Source organism: Artibeus jamaicensis, unplaced genomic scaffold, assembly GCF_021234435.1.
Source record: "Artibeus jamaicensis isolate MK-2021 breed Jamaican fruit bat unplaced genomic scaffold, CSHL_Jam_final scaffold_1964, whole genome shotgun sequence".
NCBI classification, from domain to species: Eukaryota; Metazoa; Chordata; class Mammalia; order Chiroptera; family Phyllostomidae; genus Artibeus; species Artibeus jamaicensis.
The window spans coordinates 37,414,791-37,442,071 of NW_026522030.1; the positions used below are offsets into that span (position 1 = coordinate 37,414,791).

General features: G+C 40.3%; 1 protein-coding gene across 2 annotated transcripts in view; it reads right to left on the reverse strand.

Annotated features, from left to right (window-relative positions):
• Positions 1-27,281, reverse strand: part of MAMDC2 (MAM domain containing 2) — a 129,594-nt gene that overhangs the window by 23,445 nt on the left and 78,868 nt on the right. For both annotated transcript variants that reach the window (XM_037157606.2, XM_037157607.2), the window contains exons 8-10: positions 22,600-22,740; positions 19,538-19,803; positions 1,830-1,923 (exon numbers count right to left, since the gene is read on the reverse strand). In XM_037157606.2, the coding sequence (XP_037013501.2) occupies positions 1,830-1,923; positions 19,538-19,803; positions 22,600-22,740 (501 nt within the window). The remainder of the gene's footprint in view (positions 1-1,829; positions 1,924-19,537; positions 19,804-22,599; positions 22,741-27,281) is intronic.

A 27,281-nucleotide genomic window follows, 5' to 3' on the forward strand; every position in this document is an offset into this window, starting at 1 on the left:
TTCCATGGCTCTCCAACAGCCCACTCTGCATGTATGAGTGTCATCGGCCATATGCCATGCAGATGAAGAGGGAACCCCCCACCACCCAGCAGCCCTCCAGCTGCTGCCTCTAGCTGGAGCCTAGACTCCGCTGTGGGTCCTGCCAAAGGCACAGAACAATAAGAAGTCTAGACCAAAAAGTATTGGTTTACTTTGAGAAAGAAATGCTGTCTGACTTGTGATTTTTTTTCATGTGAATGCATTTACAATCTCTATAAATTGGCAGTATGCTGCCCTTATGGAAATATGGAAAATAATAAAATTCACAATGCAGGATCTATCTTCGGCAATCCAGAATGACTGAAGAGAGTCCTCAGAACAACTCCACAGTTGCTCAGGAGGAGGGAAAGAATGCGAGAGAGCTCAGTGTGCTTCTAGAGGCATAGCTCAGTTTGTGGGGAGCAGATTACTCAATTTTTCTGTGCATCCACATTCTTACCTGTGATGTAGGGATATTAATTATTCACCTCATAGGGTATGAGGATTAAATAAGATGATATATGTGAAGTTTTTAGAACATGGCATTTTCAATAAATATTAGCTAAATTAGTACTAAAATTTAGTGTTTTTCCACTTGAAACCTTATTTTTCATTTCTAAAAACAAAGTTTATGTCTTTGGACACTATCGTTGATAGCTTTAATAATTATTAGCATTAGAATGATGCCACCTCCCAACTTACTTGGGACTTTTCCTTTGGCTGAACTTGGTTGTACCTTCTACATTTGATTCTTGGCAAATTTCTGTAATAAATAGGCTGTACTTCATCTCTCTGGCATGATAATGATTTTACTTTATTTTATTTTGCTTATAGTACAAGCTAATGAAGCCTCATTCCCTTTTCTATATCATAAGTGTAGGGATTTTTATCTTGTTCTTCCTTGTTTTGTCCTTGCAGTGCCTGGCAAGTCAAGAGACTAAAAACAAATTGTCTTTTAATTAAATAAACACAGAGATTATTCTCCAGTGCTAGCATGCTACCACCATTTGCCTGTTTGTTAAAGAAATGGATACCTGTGGTTTAAGATGCATTGGTAATAAGTAGATACATACCACTGATCTGGTCTGAGGTGTCCCCCCTTTTTTCATTACACAGAAGGCCCAGCACGTAGCTACCACCTTTATTTTGTCACCATTATTCATGCCGGGTCCATTGTTCTGTTGTCATTTAATTCACTTAGAACTTCTTCATTTTATCATTATTTTAAAATTACAGGATGGGGTAAAAATAGGTTTACAGTTGTAGGTATGAGAGACAATTTATTATTATATTATTATTTATTAATTATTATATTATTTTCTATATAAACAACTGTAAATCTACTTTTGGCCCACCCTGTATATGTTTAGTACACTATCTATATAATAACAATAATAATTATTATTATAATAACAATTTGTTCACTGTTGCTTGAAAATCTGTATTTTTGTGTAAGACAATGACAATAAAAATATCAATAGTAATTATAATAAGAGGTATTTGTTTTTAAAGCCCAGTTTTGTGCCAGGTCCTATGCCAGAGAACTTCTGTGTATTACTGCCAATATTGAGGTAGGTGTTACTACTTCTCTTACAAATGAGGATACGGGGGTCAAGTCATGTGGACGAAGTCACACATTACATTTGAATCTTCATTTCTAAATCCCACAGCTCCGTAGAGAGGCACTTCTGGCAAGAAAAGCCAGGGATAGACTAGCCTAGACTACGTGTATGTTGTGTGTTCTTAGAGAAACAGGAAGTGTCTTGTATAGGCCAGGAAGACAAAGAGAGCTGAAACGATGGCTGTCTTACCTGGAGACCAGCAGCTTCCCAATTCTATTGTAATGTCATCCAGGCCTATGAGTCCACAGTCCCAGAAACTTTTGCAAAGGCTCATGAAAACCACCTGCAATTCAGAAAAACAAAACTATGAATTCTGTTGACTACAAATGGGAACCTCTTACATCCTGGGATTTACTTAGCACAACAGGTGTGAATAAACAAATGGCAGAGTCCTCTGCATTATCCATATGAACAACAGATCACACTGGCATGGGTCATGGAGAACCATTATATATAACCTTGGAACTCTTTCTACTAATTTTTACAGCAGAGTCAACCTCATAATGATATGTTGTGTACATTAATGATGAAGTGAGTTTGTGTTCTTTAAAGAACCGAGAGAGGGAAACAGGTTAACTGGGTAGCAAAGGAAGACCCATTAAGTTTTAAATATTTTCCCCAGATAATCTGTAAAGTGCATGCAGAATTGATGGTGTTCCAAGGCTTTTTGCAAACACTTCCAGTACAAACACTATTGATTTTTTGGAAACGACTTTCTGGCACTATGCTTCATTCATATTGTGAATGAAATCCCTGTGATTTGCCTTCTGGGGACTTAGATTCCCACCCTACCCCTCCAAATATTTACGCCCCTGGGATGGTATTGCTAATAAAAGCCTAAACGCAGTTATTTTATCAGAGCAAACATTTTTTACTGTTGTATGTAAAGGAAAAACAAATCTATACCATAAATGATTAAAGTCATTATGCAAGAGAGAAAAAACTCTTGGATTTGTTTTCATTAGACCAATTTAGTCTACTTTTATGTAGGAGATATAGCACTTTTTGAAACATTTAGATTTCCACTGTACTTTGTGGTTTACAAAGCTGCTTGGCATGTATAATCTAATGTTTAATTAGGACAAGGTTATTTGATCCACATTCAATTTCTCAAATCCAAGTCTTAACTCAAAGACAAAGGAAGATGTAACAGAAGCTGAAACCAATATTATAAAATAATGAGAACACCTGATTTTTTAGGTTATACCATTCAGTGGTTTTATCTTAAATTCATCCAGGTTATCAGTAGGATCCCTCAATTCTTTGATGATGCCAGCCATCAGAATATAGAAATTCTTTAAAAAGAAATTTAAAAAATCACCTGACAGTTTACCAGTATGTGAAATATAAAATGTCTTAATCCAAGATCTTCAGCATAAATACTAATTGTGAGATGTGTGAAACTTTACTTGGACTATATTTACATTGTTGTAAATGATTAAAAAGATAGTTTGGAGATATGACTATATCACTATATACATTTAAGGAAAAAATTTAACCCTGTTAATTTTCTCATCTTTGGAGATTCAAGAGAGTCTGCAAGTTCTTTGAACATGGAAAATACTTTACCTGTAGGAGAGATGACTGGGAACTTATTTGCAAAGCAAAGGTCTGTGTCATCAACCCTGAATGCAATTATATTCTATTAGGAGTTTTTAAAGTTATATATGAGAAGGAATAGAGATCTTTCTCATGATTTACTTAATTAATTATGCTGCAGAAAGTCTTGGCTTCCTGTTCTTTTGGAGGTTTTAAAGTCTATTTTTCACAAGAATAATGAAAAGTATTTTTTCCAAATGAATCTATGGTAGTGAAATGATTCATCATTTACCTGAGTAAAAGTCAAACATCTGGCATGTAAATGCATTCTAAAGAGAATAAATATTAACATGCTTTCATGTGTTTACTACAGCTTTATTTTATAATGATCACAAAACCAAACAAATGAAACAATCCAAAAACTTCAAAAATAGAGGAAATAAACTGTTACCACAATCTAAAAAATAGGTAATCATTACCTCTGACAGCTTGTAAATATTATTTAATAATACAGAAGTATGTTCCTCTTATAATGTTAAGTGAAAAAAAGCTGGTTATAATAAATAAAACAAGATAAAATAGCTAATGTATCTAAAAATACATGGAGGAAAACTTTGAAAGTTGACCAGATTTATAACAATTATGTTAGGCTCATGAAATTTGGAGTAGTAAATAGAATATCCCCTTATTTTCTAAATATTCTATAATTTTATCATATTTATAATTTAAAAAAAAGAAAAAGGAGTCAGAATATCTATAATTAAGATGTGGAACAAGTATGTGTTTCCTTGATTGGCATTGTTTATTATGATAGTCACTAAGACATGTGGCTAATTAAACTTGAAATAAAATGAAAAATGCATTTTTTCAGTCATACTAGTCACATCACATGTCAAGTGCTCAGGAGCCACATGGCACTAGTGGCCAACTGAACTGGAGCCAGCAGATACACACTCGCTCCTTATCACAGAAAGTTCCATTGGACAGAACTTCCTGGCTTCTTCTACGCATTCCAAACAATTTGTGACCTGCCACAGAGGGTTTGGTGAAATGCTAAAGATGTTCTGGACAACCATAGGCCACTAGGTTGTGCTTATCATAGAGCTCTTCGCACACATTGAGTATTAGCTATACCACGTGTTGTTCTGTCTGATGAGAGGTCCTCAGTCAGCCAGCTATGGACTAGATTCACTCTAGGGCCTCAAACCATTAATCTGTCTGGCAGTTGTCTACCAGCATTCCAACACACAAAACAAACTCAAGAGCAGCTTTTTTGGGTAAACACATTGGATTTTCCATCCTGCTATTAATAATGCCCATAATGTCAGCTCTTCTTGTGCCACCATCTTACACTGTGAGGGCTACTTGAGGTGGAAAGGTTATTTTAGGGTAGTCAGTGACACAAAGCAAGCTGCTGATGGGGCCTTGCTGACATAGGACAAAGGGGAGGCCTGACATCTCCGTCTGTTCTTAAGAACTCTGTCCCTGGGTCCAGTTAAAATACCATATGATCTCACCTTTAACAGGAACCGAAGCAACAACAACAAAAAAGCAAGCAAAGTACAACCAGAGACATTGAAATTAAGAACAATCTGACAGTAAACAGAGGGGAGGGGGAGGGGACAATGAGGGGGAAGGGTTTTCAGGAAGTACTATAAAGAACACAGACAAAACCAAGAGGGGGGCTGTGGAAGCAAGGGAAGGAGGGGGGTTTGGCTGCCGTGGGGAGGGGGTGTAATGGGGGGTAAATGCCGACAACTATAATTAAACAACAATAAAATCATTAAAAAAAGAAAAGGAAAGGAAAAAAAAAGAATGTGACTAGAATGGAATTGGTCATAGTTTAAATTCTTGCGGAATTAACCTCTTGTTTATTTATAGATCCTTTTTAAAAGAGTGTTTATCTCATTTTAGGCAGTAGTTCAAAGCAAGTGGAATATCTCCAAAGACTGGGGCAAAATTCCTAGGCAACTTGAGTGTATAATATCTATTTGAGAGGGGAGAAAAAGAGGAATAAAGTAAAATGATATCCTGTAGACAGGTGTTTCTGATTTTATGCAAATCTCAATTTGTTTCAGTGTGCCAAACTTCCGGTTTTTAGGTACTGGTGATATTTTAACATTTTTGTTTGACAGAATATTCATTGTTGAGAGAGCGTACCTGGACTAAATTTGGAAACACAAATAGTCAATGAACGGAGAGCTATAAAATCATATTTCCAAATATTTTTAAATACAGTCAAGTAAGGATCAACAATATTATTTATTTTTATTATTCTAAATATAGGCATTATACATGCTCATTTTTCTACAGCAGGGTTCTCCAATCTCAGCACTTTGGATATCTCGGTCCAGATCCCTTTTTGTTGCTGGGGATTCCCCTCCACATTGTAGAATGTAAAGCAGCAAACCCTGGTCTCTGCCCATTAGATACCAACACCACCCCCAAGTCCTAACAATCAAACATGTCTCCCAACATTGTCCAATATCCCTTGAGGGATGGGGGCAAAATCTCCTCTGGCTGAGAATCACTGGTCCAGGGTGGTAGAAAACTGCTGTGTGGATCAGGAAACTCTATTTGCTAAATTCCTATCCGGTGTTCGCCCTGAGCTGGGTCCCTTCAGATCATTCTCAATGTCAGTTTCAACCTACTTGTTCTCCCAGGTCAGAATGGGCAGCTGTTTGTTTTTAAAGTGGGCTAGACTGAGTGAGTTTTGTCTCCTGGACTTTACTGGGTGGTGGTTCGAATAAGGAATGAAATACCCTCAAGCCCTGGAAACAAAAGTCAAAGGAGTGAAAAAGCAAGGGAGCCACACTGACCCTCCAAGTGAATAATCACCCCTGAGATGACCAGGGCTTTGCTACTCTGGGTCCCTGCTTCCAAAAGTGCATGCCGTCAGGGGCGATAGCATCTCTGCTTTGTTTTCATCTTTCTCCCTTTTGGAAAAGAATTACCTACTGCTTCACAAGAACATAACCCTAAAATGTAACTGAGCAAAGTTCCCTCAGCATTTATAATTTAAACTCTTTTCTAAAGTTTTTGGGGTGTGTGGAGGAAGCAGGGGGGTGGAGAGAGGGTCTGTATAGAAACTCAGCCACAAGATTGTGTTAGTCAGAGGGGCGGGGCTGCCCCTAGGTTAGGAAACTCCATGAAAGTTCCTGGTTAAAGGACCCAGGGGAAAAAAAGTAGAGGAACAGGTATGTCAGAAACTTATTTTCCCAAACCAAGACAGATTAGATTTTTTAAAGAGTTAGGGTTACTGATTTTAACTTTATGAAGCCTCATAATTTAAGGTAAGGATACCCAATACAATAAAAATTTTTTTCTGAGGGAGGGAGGGAGGAAATAAAATTTTGCAGGGAGCTGTGAAATATATGAACACAAAACTCTAGAGCAGTTAGAAAGCATCGTCTGTATGAACTGGTTTTTCACTGTATTTTTTTTCCCACTGTCTTTTAAAGTAGTTTCCATAGCTTGCTGAACAGACATAGTTGGCCAGGTTGTTGGGTTAGTTAGTCTGCCACCTACTCTACCAACTGAACAGCCCGTAAGGCCTATAATTAGCATATGAATGATAGTTTCCAGAAATGGCCTTCTGTCTTCACATAGGAACATTTCAATTCTATGCCAACAATACCATAAATTACCCATGTTCAAAATACAAACCTAGTTAGGCCCTTATTACAAGTGGTGAACCTCAACAATCTACCAGAGGGTTGATTCCAGGTTAAATTTAACTTTTCTTCTGATGAGGTTAAAAATCCTTTGAAATCACTTACACAGATGAATTTGGATATGGCAATTACAGAGTAGGTGGAATACTTATTCACAAAATGACTGCAATCCTGTTAGTAAAATTCCAGAGCTTTTCATAAAGATGTTTCTGACACAACTGCAAGATATACTATGTGATGCAATTGCAGTCATTTAACTATCTGACAATAAGTTGTAACAGAATTTTTAAAACGAGAAAATGCAAAGCAAAACAAAACAGAAGTTCAAATATTAAGACACTTGACCACAGGGTCAAAATTTTCACAAATCCCTAAAGACAGGCTGAGTGGAGCTTTATCTAGAAAAATGAGTAGGAGATGTCAGCATTTTGGGAAATAGTTGCTAAATTGTAACTATGTGCCTCCTGCAGATGCTATATTTAGGCTTCAGAAGCCACAAAAGGCAGAATGACATGTGTTTTTAAATGTCTTTAGCTAACCAACACTTTTTTCTTAAATGACCCATTTGTTTTCTTTTTCTTTTAAAATTTTGATTTAATTATTTTTCAAGTACAGTATTCTGTCTTTTACTCCCATACCAGTCCACCCATGCTCCCCACCTGCTTCCCATTTCCACCCCCTTAGTTGTTATCCATGTGTCCTTTATACGAGTTCCTGTAAATCCTTCCCCCTTTTCCCCTGAAATTTTATTTCTTTCATTATAAAGTCTCATCTGATTTAATTCAAATTTTGGCTTTGATAAGCAACAAAGATTGAGCAGTTTGTAGCCTCTCCCAGCATAAATCTTTGTGCTCCTAGGAACCTTCTACTCTGGGGTAGAGGACATGCTCTGGTAGACTTGCAGATGTATAGCAAAGCTTTTCCATTGCTATTTTGCTGGTTAATATCCACATTAATATCTGGTTAATATCTAAATCTCTCCACTCACTGATTTAAGAAATCTACATTGTTTAAAAAATCTTTTAGTTACTGTGAAAGGAAGGAAGATTACGAAAGAAACATCAGAATCAGTCAGTTTTTAGAATGAGGAATGAGGAAAAGGGCACTGTGATATAAACTCAAGGTTACACAACAGGCGGCTGAAGACTCAGGTATAAAACAGAGCATATTTCATCATACCAACATGCTCATTTCCTCTTTGGCTTTAGGTATTCTAAAATATGATTCTGAAAGGCTTGAAATATTCAATTAATTGCAGTGAATTGAACATGTCTGTGACCTATGTTTACAACTAGCTTGCTGTCATTATGCCTTATGTCTGTTTATACAGAAATTGGTTGCCTGGCACCAGATCATGGCTGAATTTCAGGACTAGCGACTGCTGAAACCTCTCCACTCCATAGCAGGTGTCTCCCCACCTCACTGACGTCCTTCTCTCCCTTAGCTGACGACCTTACCTCCCGCTCCACACTGAAAATTTGGGCCCTAGGAAAGCATGCCCTCCAATCCCAGCATCCACACCTACAGCCTTATCTACACTTGTACCCGTTTTCACTTCCTTTCCTTTGTTTTTGAGAGCAAGGTCTGTCAGATTGCCAAGTTCATGTTCTTCTCATTGTACGACACAGATACCTAATCCTACACAATTGATATTGAGGATCCAAATGGAAAATAAACATGAAAAACCTCTAAAAAAATGAACACGAGACAAAGGTAAGATAATATCATTTTTAGTGCTTTGAAGGCTATTTCCACACCCTAATGATGAGGATATTATTATATCTAATTATCTCAGAAACCTTTCATCATCATTGAAGGAAATTAGACATGAATTCCTTCCTGCTTTTTAAATACTCTCCTCAGGAGGCAGGTGGCCTTAAAACACAATGTTGGGTGGACATACGATGTGGTTTATCTCTGACCCACCTCTCTTAGGGAAGGCTCCTGGCCAAATACTTTCCTGACTAATGTAATGTAATGTAATATAATAACCAATTTAATTTTCAAGTCCAAGGGTAGACTTCATAATATAGAAAGAACTATTGTGCTGGTTCACTTGGATGGAGATATAAAAATGTCAGTACTTCCAGAAGACAGGCAGAGAGCAATCAATAAACAACACAAAAGGAAGATTCCAGGTCTTTTTCTTGACCCTCAAGAGCTCATTCCCACTTCGGATAAACTTCTCCAGGATCAGAACATAGCAGATAGTTTAAGCAGTGCCCTGCCAATACCCAGACAGGAATGCTGGCTTTGCTCTACTCATGTCTGAGACACTCAGAGAGTTTTTGGTCATATTTTCAATGATTCCCAAGGCAACATCAGATCCTTGACTTGAAAATCTGTGGCTAAAAATTACATCACATGAAAGCCTTATTAGCGATATCACAACTTATTTGACCAACCCCTACTGATAAATAACTGGGCAGTTTCCAATTTCTCAATATCATAACTGCTGCTAAAATGAATTTTGGTAGCTAAATCTTTGTGCATAACCACTGTTATTTCCTTATGACAAACACCATAGAAATACAATTGTCATGGTAAGAGGTATGCATATTAGGGGGCTTTCTTTCTGATGCATGTAACTGAATTGTCATATATCATATATCATATATCATATGTATACATACACATATATGATGTATTTAAGTATTCACATATATAACTCATGTGTATGAGTTTTCTTCCCCAGGTAAAAGGAGAGAGTCTTTATTAATGTGTGAATTGCCAAATTTTCTAGTTAGTGGTTTGAGCTTATAGTTGCTTGGTCTATGAGCTCAGAAAACTAGAAGATCTCTAGAGAATCTCAGCATGAGTATCAAAAACATTGCCTCATCCAAAACACTTGGGAAAAGAATCCCTAAAAATGCAACCATTTTAAGGCTGTGAAATACAGGATTAGAAGTTTAGAAGCATGGTGAAAGGTAGTGCTCTTGGGTTTTGAACAACTCTTGGCTTAAATGTTTGACTTAATTCAGCTTATTAATAAAAATGTGGGGAGAGATGTCTCTTCCGTCTTTTCAGGTATCGCCGTGGTACCAGGAGGACAAATGTGGTAGTCAGCGATATTCCATGAAATTAACTTCTTGGGAAAACCATGAAAGAATAGGTCGACACAAGCACTGCACCCGTGGAGGCTGCGCTAACAACTACCAGTTGTGCTAATCGGTCTTTCCAGTCATTTCCCCAGAAGCTGGCATGAAATGCAGACGTCCTCAACAAATACCCACAGGAAATGAAAACAAACAAACAAACCAACCACAACCCAGAGTATCTCAATCCTGCCTTTTTCATCCTCAAAGTAGAATTCCTGGACTAACAACACTGAGTGCAGTTTGAAAAACTCAAGAATAGGCTCTTTTTCCATACTTAGCCTCTTCATTCATTTTCACATTAAAACTTATTCCGTTTAACAGTATAATAGTCCACGCTCTGTGTATGGAGCCACCCTATTCCGTTCCATATGTGCTGATTATCTTGTCAGCAATGAATGCTCTTGCTATTTTCACTTTGTACTCAGCTGCCCTGCTTTAGTTATGCTGGGGCAACTCCTACCCAGCGTTCCCAGACATCATGAAATGTGACGTGAAATTCATCTCCTCTCCTGTATCTTGTCTACCCATTGGTTTTCTGGTTCCTTAATCCCTTTATAGCCAGTATCTTGTTATTAAATAGCCGCCTATTTATGGGTCTCTCCAGGCACTTCTTAGACCTTCACTTCAATTCAAGGAACTTCCAAGTATTACCTTTAAAAATTTCAGAACACTTGATATTTTACATCTAGTCACATTTTCATTATTAAAGGGCAAAGTTAAAAGGAAGATTTTAGGAGCAGAAATCCAAATCAAACACTTAAATGTTATTGATTTTTTTCTGCTAAAAGAAGATTATTTTAAGAAGAAAAAGAAATAGAGGAAGCTCTCCACAAGGACTGTGCTCCACAACATTTAAAGGCAGTTCCTGATGTTGAGGTGCCTAAAAATAAAACAGGAGGTAAGGAAACTGAGCAGTTCTCTTAAAACAGGTCCTTGTTTCATAGAGAGGTGACATGACATTCTGATCTACACAGTTAATGCCAGAATCAAGACTTAAGCGAAGTCTTTCTGTACCAGACACAGTATCCTTTGTTACACCAATCTCATCCTAAGTAGGATATACATTAATGACTGTATAGATTCAAAGAGAATGGGGAACTTGAGGTGCACTTTGAGAGAAGGATGGGATGGTCTCAGGCATGATGATTTCTGTGGCAAGATCAGTGGGATAAACCCTTTGAGGGAGCACTGAGAAAGGAAGGCAGAGGTCGGAGGCAAGGATTTGGGGAAGGAGAAGCTGCACAGGAGATAGACAGTAATTGAGGATGCATTTTTCAAGAACTCTGAGAACTACAGGAATGGAGTAGGGTGACAGCTTAACTGGGTATAAAAGTGAAAGGAAGGTTTGTTGTTCATTTGTGTCACCAACATATGTTGGCAGTGTACAAAGGCCTAATGGTGATTGAAGATTTATAGGAGAGGGAATAATGTATAACATAAAGTCCCAGAGGAGGGAGGAGATGAGATTAAATGTATAGATGGGTCGGTTTGTTTTGTCAGATTCATCAGGCAACAAAGACAGGCAGGGACAACAAAATCCTCACTGAGGATTCAGTGAGGAACAGAATAGAATAGGCTTGTGCTGAATGCCTTCATCCTTTGGCAGATGAACCCAGGAGGTCACACACTAAGAATGAGGCAGGGAGAACAAGTTGGAAACTTGTGAATGAAAGTGGATCTCAACATCTGGGTGGGGAATGAGAAGGGAAGTCAGCTAGAGATGAGATGCATAAAAAGACTTTCCCAGCAGCATGAAGGGGACAGAGGAGGGTCATCAGTCTCATTTTCTCCAGCTGTGCTGAGATGGGGCAGTGGTTAGCATTAGGGTGTTGGGTTGGGGTGGGCAGGGGGGTGGTGGTAATGAAAGGAGCTGCCAGGATTTCCAGGGTTGAGAGGACCAGGGTGGAAGAAGGCAGAAGGATCTGGGTTGGGGAGAGTGAGCCCCACGTAGAAGTGAGCACATCACTGACCACAAGCATAGGATGGAGACTGGAAAAGCTGTGTTGGGGGGACAGGAAAGGATCAGGAAAATCTAGAGGGTTGACAAGACCTCCCATCGGTCTTTGGGCATAGGAAAATGGCACGATGTAAGAAATGGTCGGTTTTTCCAGAGGGAAAAGTCACAGTTTCGGTTTTAATGACTATAATCATAAAAAGACCCACACCAAACGTGGCACATGCATGTCTATGTGTGTTTTTGTACTCATGCCAGTGGGATATTCATGATTTTAAGTGTTCACATGAAAATTTGTTACAGAAAACATCGCTCAGATGTTGGGTTATAAGGGATTATGGTTTAAATGACCCAAAGGCAGAAATGTTTCATCTCCCTTCTTCCTTTGATGGATTTATGTTATTCTTCCTGGCCATGGACATTGACACATTGTTTTTGACAGTTCAGTTCTCTTTCTTACTTCCTGAGTACCCATTCTTCTCCATAAATTACGTTTGCATTAGAAATAAAAAAATAAATATGACATGGACATTTCTCCACAAGCTTACAGTCTGATTAATGTAAATAGGCAGGTAAAAAGACAACTTCAATATAATGCATTAAATGCTATGACAGTAGAATAATGCTAAAAGGGGCTACATAAGACAAGGGTTCTGTGTGAAGTACTTTGAGGGAACTGCCACCTTAAACAGGATTCTTTCATGTAGCACTTACCAGGCTTTCTCATAGGTTACTCTGCATTGGGAATCTTCATATGTGTATGTGAAAGAATAGAGACCTAGTATGCAAGATTTCCCCAACTCCTTTGACTGCAGAATGCTGTTTCAATGGAACAGCTCAAGAACTCTGTACCCCATGGGACATACCCTGGGAAGGGCTGATACCAGGTTCTTGCCTAGTGAAAAAAATGTCTTTAAATTTTTTCACATTGGCCAAATGGGGGTTTTCTCTAAATGACTTTTGAAGTTTGTATGTTTTTTTTAATTTTTATATTTATTTATTTTTAGAGAGGGGAAGGAAGGAGAAAGAGAGAAGAGAAACATCAATGTGTGGTTGCCTCTTGTGCACCCCTTACCGGGGACCTGGCACACAACCCAGGCATATGCCCTGACTGGGAATCGAACCAGCAACCCTTTGGTTTATAGGCTGGCACTCATTTCACTGAGCCACACTAGGCAGGGCTGAAGTTTATATATTCTTTAAATCCTATAGTAAAGATGTGGACTTAGAAGAGTTAACCATGAAGATTTTAATGACCGCCGGGCTGATCATTAAGTCAGACCCGAATGAAACAGAATGGTCATTCTCTCATTTATAGACCATTTAACATTTTTTTCCAAAAGAAATATTTAATGAAAAGAATACTGAGTTCCTCTCAGTGCTTCTAATTAACAGACCACTTAAAGATCTTTGTTGAAGGAAAAACCAACTTCAGGCCAGGAGATATTACAGGACCTAATGTATGCACTATGGTGTTCAAGCATAATGTTCAACTAAGGATTTAAACGCACGAGGCTAATGTTTGCACACCATCATTATGGAATTTCTGAAAACAGCTCTCTAGTTTCCCCTGACATCTGGCTTTTACGGAAAAGCGTTCTGGAGAGAACTGTTGCCTCTCCTCATTATCCTCTCTGGTGTACTCGCATCTCAAGGTAACTCAATTAGCTGCTCTCTATTTAATAGTAACGTGCCAGAGAAAAACAGATCAGGAAAACCATTGTATGATTCGTGCCCTTTTAAAATGTTTCTAAAACATTAAAAGTTATTTTGGGCATTCCATGATTGTGTAAAAGCAACCATTTCATGAAGGAATCTAGTGCTATTAAAATAAAGATTTTATTTTAAGTCTTTATAAAAATTTAACTCTAACTTGATTTTCAGTTTACAGAATACTTTGCAACAAAAATCAAGGTGCAGAAATAGCCAGGGACTAAAGAGATGTTGCCTGTGAAACCTTATGAGGATGAGGACCTAGAAAAAATGCTTTAGTCTCTGTTGTTCATTTTTTTCTCTCTCTTTCCAGCTACATTTAGTAAATGCTAACTACTGTGCCAGGTACATGCTAAGGGCTTTATCCAAGCCATCTCACTTCACCTTCACCATAATCCTATGAGGCAGGTACTACTAGTTACCCATTTTACAGATGAGGAAAAATGGGCTCAGGAAGGTTACATAACTAGCCCAAAGTACCAGGCGTTCGTGGCACAGAACCCATAGCCCAGTCCCCTACACATGATGCTCTGTTTCCTTCCAGCCCACAGTTCTCCCTTGTCTGTACTGAACCACTGGACTTTTGACCCCTTCTAGGAGCTGAAGTTATTTCTAAAATAGAATAACTCATCATTAGAGTAATAAGGTCCTAGAAATTCTCAGGAATCTTGAGACAGGGCTGGGCTGCCATTCTCACCTGATCCTACACTTTCCACGTTAGTCAGGAGAGGTTGGGAGGCATAAAGGCATAGTATAAAAAGCATGGCTGGCATAGATCAGTGGATTGAGAGCAGGCCTGTGAACTCAATGATCATGGTTTGATTCCCAGTCAGGGCACATGCCTGGGTTGCAAGCCAGTTCCCAGCAGAGGACGCATGAGAGGCCACTATACATTGATATTTCTCTCCCTCTCTCCTTCCTTTCCCCTCTAAAGATAAGTAAATAAAATCTTTTAAAAAAGCATGGGTGAAAAAGGTGAAGCAATTAAGAAGTATAGTACAGTCACGGGGATGTAAAGCACAGCACAGGGAATATAGTCCATGATATTGTAATAACTATGTACAGTGTCAGGTGGGTACTAGACTTACCAGGGGGACTATCTCGTAGGTTATACAAATGTCTAACCATGATGCTATATACCTGAAACTAATAATGAATGTCAAGTGTAATTTTTTTTAAGCAAGGAGTCTAGAGTCCAAAAGGCCTGGATTTACCTCTCAGCTTTGCCATTTAATAGGTGTGTGCTGTCAAACAATGCCTTTACATTTCTGCTCAAGCTTTCCTCACCATTTATATGCGGCTATAACACTTTCCTTCCTAGGGTGCAGTAGCATCAAACAAATGCTCAGCATGTTGCCTGGTGCAGAGAAACTGTTCAGTGACAACATCACACAGAGTCCATCGCACAGCTACTTTGCTAGAAAGGTTTCAGGGAAATTCTTAACATTGCTATCATTCCTTAAATAGAGCTGTGTATAATAGTTTCCATTAAACAGTAGACATGCCAGGGGAGATAGCAAGGGAATTGTTAATTGACTCAGTCCATTGCACTCAAAACAGGCTGGGCAAGAACTAATAAGGGAAAGAAAGGTCAAAGAAACGCCCAGAGTGAACGCATCTGGGAAGGCACAGATAAGGTAGCATGTAGGTATTAGGAGTCAGGGAGGAGAAACCAGGGGGGAGAAGCTGAAAGTTGGGACTTCTCTCCAGCTCTGCCCAGGCTGCCCAGCACACAGCTCAGCTCTGGTTTCACGTGACAGCTCCCTGAAAGGTGAAAATAATGTTCACAAAAGCAGGTTATACTAACAAGCAATGCAAATGTAAAGGGTTGTTGTTATTACTTGGAGTAAGCAGCATACGCAAACATACCAAACATTTCTAAAGTGAAAATTAGCATTGAGATTAGACTAGGTGCAGTCAAAATTCCAATATGTGGCTTTTGAGCTATGGAATGGGAGTGAAATGCAGCCATTCGCTCTCTTTGATTTGGGCCCTGACTAATCACACTCAACTGCTTCAGGACTGGGGTGGCAAGGACATAAAACAGAGGCAAGGAAGGTTCTTTCCCACAACAGTGCGGCCTTAAGCTCTGAGTTTAGACATTCATTTCTAGTAGAACATGACCTTGGGTTAGTCTTACTCTGCATTCTAGGATGCTACGGGCATTAAAAGAGATCTATTCTTTTCCTTACAGGAATGTTGTAAGAATTAAATAAAATAAAATAGGAGATGTCTATGCCCCAAGGATAAAAACTTTGAATATCCAAATAAAAACTCCAAAGGGCAAGCTTCAGAGTTGCATAGACCATGGTTGAAATCCCAGCTCTGCCACTTACCAGCCTTAGGAAGTCAACTCATTTATTTTACTTTTTATTTGATTATTTTACTTTTTAATTTGATTTTCATTAAAGTAAAGTTTAATGAACTTTACTTTCAAAAAGTAAAGTTATTTTACTTTTTAATTGATTTTCATTATTCTTCTATTTATTCATTGACCACATAAGTACAGGACCAAATTTATTGATCAACATGTTACTGATTATCTACTTTGCACCAGGCACAGTGCTACAGATACAGAAATGAACAAGACCGACAGGGTCTGTCCTTATGAAGGTTGTATTTTTATGGGAGAAGAGAAATGGACAATGAGCATCTCGAGCATCCACATTTTAAAGGCCTCCCAGGTGATTCTAATGAGGGTCAACAACCGCTGCTCAGAGTCAGAACCCAACAGTCATCCCACAGACGATTACTGAGCAGCACTTGTGTGCCAAGTGTCCTCTAGGTTTTGGGTTCCCACCAGGAAAGTAAGAAAGAAAGAGATTAAAAAAAAAAACAAGAGAATATTATGCAGTCATAAAAAAGAGGGACATCTTGCCATTGGTAACAACTGTGGGAAGGGCATCACGCTAATTGAAAAATGTCAGACAGAGAAAGATAAACACCGTAGGGTCTCATTTACATGGAATCTAATGCAGCAAAACAAAACAACACGGAACAAACCCTCAAGGGAACAGACTGGCGGCCGCCAGAGGCGGGTGTGTAGGGGTGGGGGAAACCGGTGAACAGGATAAAAAGGTACAAACTTCCGATTATGAAATAAATGTCATGGGGATGTAATGTACAGCATAGTAACTATTAACACTGTGCTGCATATTTGAAAGTTGCTCAGAGAGTCGATCTTAAAAGTTCTCATCATAAGAAAAAAATTTTTGTTACTATGTAAGGTGATGGATGTTAACTGGACTTATTGTACTGATCATTTTCCAATATGTACAAATATTGAATCATTATCTTACATCCTGAAATGAATAAAATGTTAGTTATACACATGACTGTATTATATTGTGATACACACTACATATATTAAAAGTGTTATTTTACTTTATTATATTAATATAACCTTATACATAATATATGATATGAATATATTAATATTCTATTATTATATTACTATATTAAGGTCAGTTACACTTTAATTTAAAAAAAATGAAGATTGCAAAATCAGGAATTGGATTTGGAATGAGGATTTGGAACTAGAGGCTCCTGTGTCTATGCTCCTAACTGCTGTGCTATAGTGTCTCATGGAGGCCACACGGAGGCCTGGAATGCCCAGGGAACCCTAATATATCTTGGGGGCCAGAAAAGGATACTCTGTGGAAGTGTGGTGTAAGCTGTGATCAAATTAAGAGGAGTTGAGGCAGAGGAAACAGGGTAGGAGAAAGCAGAGTGTGTTCCAGGAATGACCTGTGCAGTGCAGCTCAAATGGAGAGAGCAAGAGACGAGCTGGAAGGGGGACTCATGTCCGAGCCCTTTCCCTAAGAGCCATAGGAAGCCCTACAGTTTCTACAGGGGAAGGCTTCCTCGTGAGAACTTTGCTGCCTGGGGAACCCAGATCAGAGCAGGGCAAGAGTGGATTGCAGGAGGGAAGGGATTTTTTATTTCAACTTTCAGAATCAACTTATAGACAGTGGTTCTCTTCCAAGGATGGTATAGCACCTCTGGGCCACCTGGAAATGTGTGAAAATAATTTGGGTTGCTGTAGTAACTGCAGATGTTAAAAACCCAGTAATGTGAGGAATGCGCCCCAAAGGCCATCTCCCAAATGCCAAGGGGGCCACACTAAAAAATCCAGCCATCGGTAAAGCCAGACACTTCACTGTAGGAATACAAATGTTATAAGTTGTGATGGTGCAAAAGCAATTGTATAGCTGAAAGACTTTGAGAAGCGGAGGGGCCAAAGAGGTGAAGGGAAATGTAGGGGTAAAAGTTTATTCACCTTCCATAGTGGGTGTTAAGAGACACTATCTAAAGTTTATGGGTCCAAAAATAGATGGTTAAGTGAATTAAAGTTATAAAGGGAATCGAGAAAAAAGTAGAAACTAAAAATGTAACTGATGTGAGGAGAAAGAAAAGGAGAAGAAATGGTACAGTACAAATAAGCTAAATGCCTTAAAAATACTGCGGGGTGTCAGCAAATACTGTTAAGGTTAATGAATCAAGAAATGAAGGTGGAAATACAAAATATTTAAAATTATAGAGGAAATTGTCAGGAAGAAAAAGTAGAGTCGAAGTTTGAGTTCCAGGATAGGGAGCGGTAAGGGAAAATGTGACTTTTCATTTTATCCCTTTTCTGAAATACAGTTTGCATGCTATTTCCATCTGTATATGTCAGCGTCAGTGAACTTTCATTTCCTCCTTTACTTAACGCATGCCTCTGTGGTGGATGTCAAACGGTCTCCCGTTCTCTGCGGAGCTGGCTGTCTTTAGCAGGGAGCTGTGGGGACTACGGGCCACCTTCAGACATGTGTGCAGAGCTTCGTGTGCCTCATAGGCACTGGGGAGTTCCTTCTGAAGCTGTAAGAAAGAACTTCCCTGGCCCCTCTGTGTCTCCATCCACTTCTCCTTCAGTGACTGGGGAGGAAGGGTGCAGTTGCAGGGAGGGAGGGAAAGAAGAAAAGGAAACATTCTCTGAGGCACCCTTATTTGCTGGATGGCTTGCTTCCATTCTGTGCAAGTAGGGGAAGAGCTGGGACTCACTCTAAGGAAACAGGCAGATTTCTAAACAGCCCATGTGTTTGTAAGTAGAGGATGTGGGGAAAAGGTTGGAGTGTGGGGGGTGGGGGCAGGAGGTAGGATCCAGCAGGGTCTGAACATTAGCCCTCCAATGTTCACTATGCAGTGGGGCCTCTGTTTGTTACTATTTTTATGCTTCCAGTTGGCAGAACCCCTCCTCTAGTTTTCTCTACTGCTTTTCTGTGAGATAGTGAGTTCATGTGTTGTTAGATGCTTATGTATCTGCATCTGAATTTTCTGTCATCTGTGATCTCCTTAAGGGTGAATCTCAGCCTCATTTATCTTCATATCTCCTGAGCAGATGCCTAATAAATGCTGGTTGAATAATGGAATAAATAAATGGATGAATGAATAAATAAATGAGAGCCAAGTGAATGAATTAAATGGTTATTATAACCCTTTTTAAAAACATTAGCAAAATAGAGTATGGAGTACAACCAAAAATTTTATTAATTTCTGGTGCATCCCCAATTGTGTCAGTCTGGTACAAGTCTGCTCCTGTGTGTGTGTGTGTGTGTGTGTGTGAGAACTGTGGCTTCAAACTAAAGTTTAGCTGTTAAACTTGGACTATTAACATATTTCCCATTTTTCAACTACCCTCAGGGAATATAGGAAACAAACAACAAGCAAACTCCCCCGGTGGCCATGATTCTGAGACACAGAAAACTGGAAGGAACTGAAGGATATAATTGTGCATGGCTGGGGACAGCATGTGGGTGTGGGACTGTCAGCTTGAAAAGAAGAAAAATACCTCATCACCAGTTGAAAATAATTAAACAGAAATTCATTAATCCAGTCCAGCAACTGCATATGATATAAAGGGCTGTGGTGGTTCCACGGTACCTTGGTAGGCATGGGCTTCTTAAAGGATATTTCTGCTTGCATCCAAACACCCCTTGGGGATTCCATAACGGACCAGATCTTCTCTTGAACCACGTGGTTCTCTTCAAAGATATAAACAGCCAGGGTGTCACTCATTTTAAAAAACCCATAGATGGAGTAATAAAAACGTAGGCAATACTGCAAGTTTGCAGGCAGGGTGGGACCGTAGAGCCTTCCAATGTAGCCAGGCTGAGATGTAAACTTTGTGTTGGCCAGCAAGTAAAACCCTGTGAACAGGACGAAGCAGTCAGTGTATCAGCAATGAAGCTCAAATAACCTAACCCAGACCATCAAGTGCAAAAGTTTGGTTCAGGTAGTAGAATTTGTCAAAAGACTATTTCCATCGGCTTTAAATGGTAAAGCATTTCTAATATTTGTGGTTTAATGATAGAATATACTTATTCTATAATGCCAATAAACCGCCAATTCTAAGTAAGCTTCATAAACAAGTATAGATTTCCAACTGCATATGCCCAGATTCTGGTCATCAGTCAGCATTTATAATTTGCATGATCATGGGTCATACAGCTACTGAGTCACAGTGAACATGAAGCCCAGAGCAGACTTTCCCTTCTCTCTGCAGGGACCAGTGGAGATGGGAGACTACGGGCTGGCCTGGCAGTCCTGGTCACATGTTAAACCTGCCCCTGAAGGCCAGGTTTGTAATCAGAAGTCCTGTGTTCTTCCCTTACTCCTTCTAAATAACATAAAGGAAAATAGCATCAATAACCTCCCTCCCACCCGCTCTACCACTCCCACAGTAAACCTAAAACAGGTCTGTGCATCTTAGAAAGCCTGGGCAAAAGGAAAAAATACAGGAACCCTTCACTTAAAGTCATCGATAGGGTCTGTGACTTAAGTGAAAAGACATCAAAGGAAACCAGTTGTACCATATGCTAACTGATGTAAACGAGAGTTAAGTTCCTACAGCATCTCGTCAGCATTTTAGCATAATGAGGTAGAATGAAATGGCGTTATTTCAGGACCTGCTGTACTGGACATTTTTTCTTTTCCTTTTCTGCTCCTCCCCCTTTACATTTTTTTGGGTGCCTCAGTCTTAGGTATGGAGATAAGTTTTACCCAATTATTTCACACATTTGGCAAAAAGTTCTGTTCGCTATTTCACAGGGTGGTATTATGAACTGAATTGTATATGAGTCTGGTGAATCCCTGACCGGCAATGTGACTGCATTCGACAGAGGACCTTTAAGAAGGTAATTAAGGTTAAGTGAAGTTATAAGTGTGGGGCTTCAATCCTACAGGCCTGGTGTCATTAGACGAGGATGAGACACCCGAGATCTCTCTCCACATGTACACACACAGGAAAGGCCATGTGAGGACACGCTGGGAAGATGCAATCGACAAGCCAGGAAGAGAGGTCTCACAAGAAACCAACCCTGACAGCACCTTGATCTCGGACTTCCAGCCTCCAGACCTGTGAGAAAATAAACTTCTGTTGTGTGAGCCATCCAGTCTGCAGTATTTTGTTACGGCTGCCCAAGCAAACAGGTGACCGTACATTAGCCAGCAATCCCTTTAAACCTAAATTTAATCACTATCTTCTCTACTTAACACCTTTCATGGCTTGTCATTCCCTTTATGATAAAATCCCAAATGTTTACTCTGGCCTGCTACACCCATGATCTGTCTCCCTCTGTAACTTCGTGTTCCTGCATTCTCCTCCCCACGGTGCAGCCACACTAACCTTCCCTCTTCTGGGAGTGTCCCGCTCTTTCCAAGCTCAAGGTCTCCACAGGTGCCATTCCCTCTGCCTGCATGGCCTCCGCCCTCCTGGCTGATATCCTCTTCACTCAGAAGTGGGCTCCCTGGGTCCCCAATCAATACTACGTTCCTTCCTCAGTTACCTCTCAAAGCTCACTCTTCATCATTTCTTGTATTACAACCTTCAGCGCAGGTTGTAATTATGAGTTATTTTGTGTATATATTTGCCTAATTTTTCTCCTCTCCACTGAAATGACTGTCAGCCAGAGAGGACAAGCTTCATACCTGACTTGTTCACTACTGTGCCCCCAGGAGTTAGTCTGGCTAAGGTCAGAATAGGTTTTTGTAGGGCCTATTTTTTGACAAGTTAAGCAAACTCTGAAAGAATAAAGCACAATTCCAAGTATCATATTGCAAAGGCCCATTGCAAGATTTTCCCTCCGGCCCATGCAAGGGAGGGGTCCTGAAACTGAAGTTTTGTCAGCTTTCTGGTAAATTCACCCCATTCCCAGTGTATCAGTAATTGTTGAATGAATGAGGCACTAACCCCTCGAGAACCAACCGGTTTCAACTGAAGTGACCTCTGCAAGGGAGCTCACTCAGCGATGTGCAATCGCTATGTATTTGACCACTCGGTGATATGCAATCCTTTTACAGGGAGTTCAAACTGGTATCTAAGAGTTCCTTATAGATATACCCATCACGTGCCCACCCAACATCTCCAATAGCTTTTATTCCTCCACAATATATTTTTTATTGTAGTAAAATGCCCATAACATAACACTGACCATTTCAATCATTTTTAAGTATACAATTCATTGGCATCTAGTACATTCATTATACTGTACAACCACTACTGCTATGTAGTTCCAGACCATGTTCATCACCCCGAAAGGAAATTCTGTACCCCTTAAACAGTTAACTCCCCACTTCCCCCTCCTAGCCCATGGCAACTCCCAACCTTTTTGTGTATAAATTGCCTATTCTGCATATTTCATATAAATGGACTACTATAGCTTTGAAAATGTACTTCTCCATTTAAAGACCAAGATAATTTCCAAAACTTTATTATTTAATTGGCAAATACTTCTGCTAGCCCAGCAACTTGAACTCCAGTTTTAAAAAATGGTCAAATACCATTTGTCTTTGCTTCTTTACAGCTGCCCTTTTAAAAGGTGGTGCCTTGGTAGGTGTGGAATAAGAATGGAGAACGGAGCATGAACACTACCCACCCCCTTCCTCACCTCCACCATCCCCCCCACCACGGCCAAAGTCCCCACATGGATAGATTTCTGGTTTACCTAAGCCGGAAGTGTGGTCACCAGCCCAATACATGTTTGGCTTTACTTTTACTCGGGTCCAGACTTGACCTTTGTCTCGGTAAAAGTTGCAGAGATCTTCCTCAAAATTGCAGCTTGCTTCTGAGGCACTGAAAGGAAGCTCTGTGCAAAGGAGAACCAAAGTGAAAGCGAGCTCAAACCAAGGTTCTCAAAGGACTACCTCAACTGATTGACAAATATGTACACATTTGTGCCAGGGGAGACCAGAGAGGTAAAACATGACAAAATGTTTTTACCCTAATGGCATGGTGACAGGTTAGCATCAAACCAACATGTCAGCATGACAGGAAAATTGTTTTTTTCCTCCCTAAAGGGATGGAAAGAAGGGGTTATTTTTATGTTCTATACAAAAATACAGAAGTGCCAGACTTCAAAAGAAATATCCTTTCATGCTGTAAAAACTAAAAGCACTTATCCACATAATTCACAATTCAAAATTTATTCATACAAAATTAAAAAGAGAAAAGGTAAATATTTTAGGAAATTTTAAATTTCTTTTTAATACATATATTTTAGAAATAATCTTTTCCAGAAATAATTTCCTTTTTTAAAAAAATTTATTTATCTTTAGAGGGGAAGGGAAGGAGAGAAGGAGAGAAATATCAATGTATGGTTGCCTATTGTGCATTTCCTGCTGGGAACTGGCCTGCAACCCAGGCATATGCCCTGACTGGGAATCAAACTGCGATCTTTTGGTTCACAAGCCCGCACTCAATCCACTGAGCTATACCAGCCAGGGCTAATTTTCTTCTGTTGATTAATCTGTGTCAGAAGCACAGCCTCCATCCATGCATAACTGACATTTGTAGCAGGAGCCTATCTGCTGAGAGCAAATCACTACTCAGTGCAAGTGATGCTCTTCAAAAACACACCGATTCTCTCACCCATACTCCTATTGTTTGGGCTTTTGCTGAGCTCCAGTATCATTTGTTTATAAATACCACCTCAGATTAGATTGCCTGAAGGGAAGGGAACACAATTTCTGTTCTTCTAAGAATAACTTGTTCCTAGCAACAAGTCATTGCAAATCTCAATGTGCTTGTTGCCCTCAGAGCCTGGAGGGAATGTGACAGTTTGGGACACATTCAATGTAGCCAAGTGGGATCTTGTTCTGCATGCTGACATCCACTGGTCTAATGTTTCAGGGCATGAGAGAGGGGGCATTGTTCTGAATACCAGGAAAACCATCTCTAAGGGGAGATGTGGGGTCTGGGAGCAGTGGGCTGTTCAGAGAGACAAAGACTCAGTATACTGTTCATTTATCAATTTTCAAAGGAAGAAAACATTTGAAGGGGCTGAGGAGCTGGCTCAGACTAAGGAGACAAAAGAGGCATGACAACCAAATGCTACAAGGGGCCCGAGACTTGACCTTGGCCCAGGAAAACCTACAGCTATAGTGTCATTCTCGAGGCCACTGGCAAATCAGCATATTGCCTATGGTTTAGTTGATAACACTCAATCGGTGTTAAATTTCCTGAACTTAATAATTATGTTAAAGAATGTGTTTGGTTTTAGAAAACACACATTGATGTATTTAGGGGTAAGAAGGGGGTAGAATGTCCACAGCCTTCTCTGAAATGGTTGATAAAGCAAATGTGGCAAAAGGTTAATAATTTCTATTGTACATTTGAGTGGAGAGAATATATGGGAGTTCTTGACAGTATTCTCGCAAATTCTGTCTGAGTTTGAAATACACAAAAATACAGAGTCCTAGAAACACTAAATTAGAAAAAAATGTGACTAACATTACAAAGAAAATAATAGGAAGACAATGTTCTCATATAACTGGTACCCGACTGTATCTCAGATGAGACACGCTGGCAAGTGTCTGGAATGAGCGCCCTGATGAGCCAGAAAAGGGAGGGAGGAGAGGCCTCAGCTCTGAGACTGGGAGATTAGCCCGCACTGCTCTGCCTCCCTCTGCCAGGAGCGGGGGGCATCTCCAAGCCATGAAGACAGTCCTCCGAAAATGAAAATGACCTCATACAAAGATCCTTTGCCACCCCTCCATGGAGATTTGATGCCACAGGAAACCCCACAATGGCCTCTGGTCTTAGTCACCCTCTGTCAACTAGTTATGAAAAAGCAGATGAAAATTTAAAATCTACAGATGGCTGTCTAGCTCAGAAAACGGTGTGGCATTCCCCAAAGCCATGCTCAATGAAAACAGCAGTCCCAAAATTACTCATCAGGAGTGTACAGCAAGAAATATACCCCTGGGTGGCCAACAAGAGAACCATAACCCACTTATGAAGTATATAGGAGAGGGTGGGAGATGGTATTAAAACCTGAAAGTAAGCAAGGACCAGCTTCCTCCATGGTGGCAAACTGAGTCATCCACAAAAGATTTTTTCTGAGGATGAAATTAATACCTAGTCCTAAAAATAGATTTGTCCAGGATTCTGAGAAGGTCTGATAAAAAGAAAATCTCAAAAGCATACCTCGGGGCCCAATTTGTTTTACTCAGAATGCTTTTTTGACCATGAGATAATCTTTATTTCCTGAAGATGGGGCTCGGAGGCCTGTCTGTGGCCCAACAAGCTCCTCAGAGATCTGAGCTGGGGAGCCTTTGCTGCAGGCTTGTTTCAGAGGCACCTGGTCAAGCAGGATCACAACTGAGCTACTGGGGAGTGTTAAGAGGACACAGTATTTGAAGCACAGGGAGGGATCAGGCAGTTGGGAACCCCTGAGGAGCAGCTGATCAGAAAAGAAGGTCCCCAGCAAGGTACCAATAAGCATTATAATGTAAGAATTAGTTAATACCTCGCATTCTGACATTTGAACTTTTTAGAAATGAGAGGCTTTGAAGAGAACCTAATCAGACAGAGGGTCCTGCAGTTTGAGAAGAATCAGTGGGAGTGTGTTTCTTTTCGCTGCTTCTTGGAGTTCATGGAGGTGCACTCAGTGTCAGTCCTACAGATCTAAAGGGCTCATCAGCCCCTGCGATGCTAAGGGGATTCTGGGTACTGTGTGCTCTTCAGGCTACTGAATTTGCAGGGTAGTTTTACTGTAGCACAAGCCAGCCCACAAGCAGGCTGAGGCAGCTCAAAGCTGGCTTGGGGAAGAGGGTGAGTGGGAACTGGCACCAGACCAAGGCATCATGATGGAGCAGAGGCTGGGCCAGTGACCAGCCTGGGGAGATGCTTCAGGGCCTCTGAGCTAAGGAAGGCGGTGGCAACTTCAGCTGGAACCAAGGCAACAACTGGAGCCAGGTTTTCGATGGAAGAAGAGGTCTGGGTAGTACACTGTTATTGGTGAATAACAAGAGTGGTCAAGATTGGGATTTAGCGACATCCTGTGAGATATATCCACAAGTGTTGGCCCCTCAGTCCATCCTGTGTATGGGGCGGACCCAGGCTCAGAAAGGAGGTTGAGCCTGCACAGGTCAGAGCAGTGAAGCTTGCAGTTGGGGTTGAGTGTAAAGGTAGGATTCTTAGAAGTGAATGGAATCACCTGTTAGGCATGCAAGGATTAACAGCTTTAAAGTAGAGCCTACTCCTATGATCTAGACTCTAGATCTCATGGTGGAAGGGAGGGAGTTTTGGGGTAGAAAAGGCTTGGAAAGGGAAGTCCTGGAACTCAAAGTTGGGGGAGTGGGGATGTCTCGCTATCCTCTGGAACATTCAGGGGAAATACTCAGAGACCAACATGACATTGGAGTTCGACCCCTGTGACTCTGTGAGGGGTCTCAGGTCAGGAAAACTGGATTAATTCTAAGCCCAACCAGACTGTAGGAATGAAATGCTCCATGTATAGAAATAATTCCTGTCTTGGCCTCCTAGGAGGCATGGGAAGATGCTAGATCCAGCTGGGAAAAACAGAGACAACAAGTCTGGAGCTAACCAAAATTTAAAAAAATGTTGGCACCTGTTTTGAAACAGAAGGGCATAAACTATTTGTAAAATGTAAAATGAAGTATGAAAGCTAAAGGGCTCAGCTTTTAAGGCTCAGAATCTGACTCACAGATGCTTAATGAAAGACACAAAGCCCCTCTGGCTTCCACATTCATCAAGCCAGTGCCCTTTGCTGCTTCTTTCAGTTTTGGTCTGAGCCCCTGTTCTCCAGGGAATGGATGGGAGTATTTTGAAAATGAAGTAAATAGTGTTAAATTTCACGAGCAAGCATTTTCTATCTGGCATATCTGCTAAGACCTTCATAGACAATAACTTATCAATATTCCTGACAACACTGTGGAACAGATTCTTCCATCCTTGTACAAATGTGGAGAGAGTCACAGAGAGGTTAGTTAAGAAGCCCAAGGTCACACAGCTTGCAAGTGGCAGGGTAGAGATGTGAATCAAAGTCCTGGGTCTTGAGCATAACACTGTGATCATGTGTTTAAACCACTCTAAAAGCAAAGTTAGTATGTTGGGAAGTTCTGAAGACCAATTTGGAGTCCTGGTTGACCTAACCATATAAAAATGTGAGTCTCTGGTGGTCCTTGGGGAGGGAGGGTTTTCACGTGGGCTGGACTATACAGCCTGAGGTGCCACCAGCCCCTTCAGTACATGGTCCTTATTTTCCTGGAGTCTTTCTTTCCCGCTCACCAGTCAGTAGGAAGGAGCACACATATATTCTGTATCTGTTAAAAAGGGAAGTATTTCCAAACATCACTTCTGAGGTGGCTCCATAGGTTCAGTGAC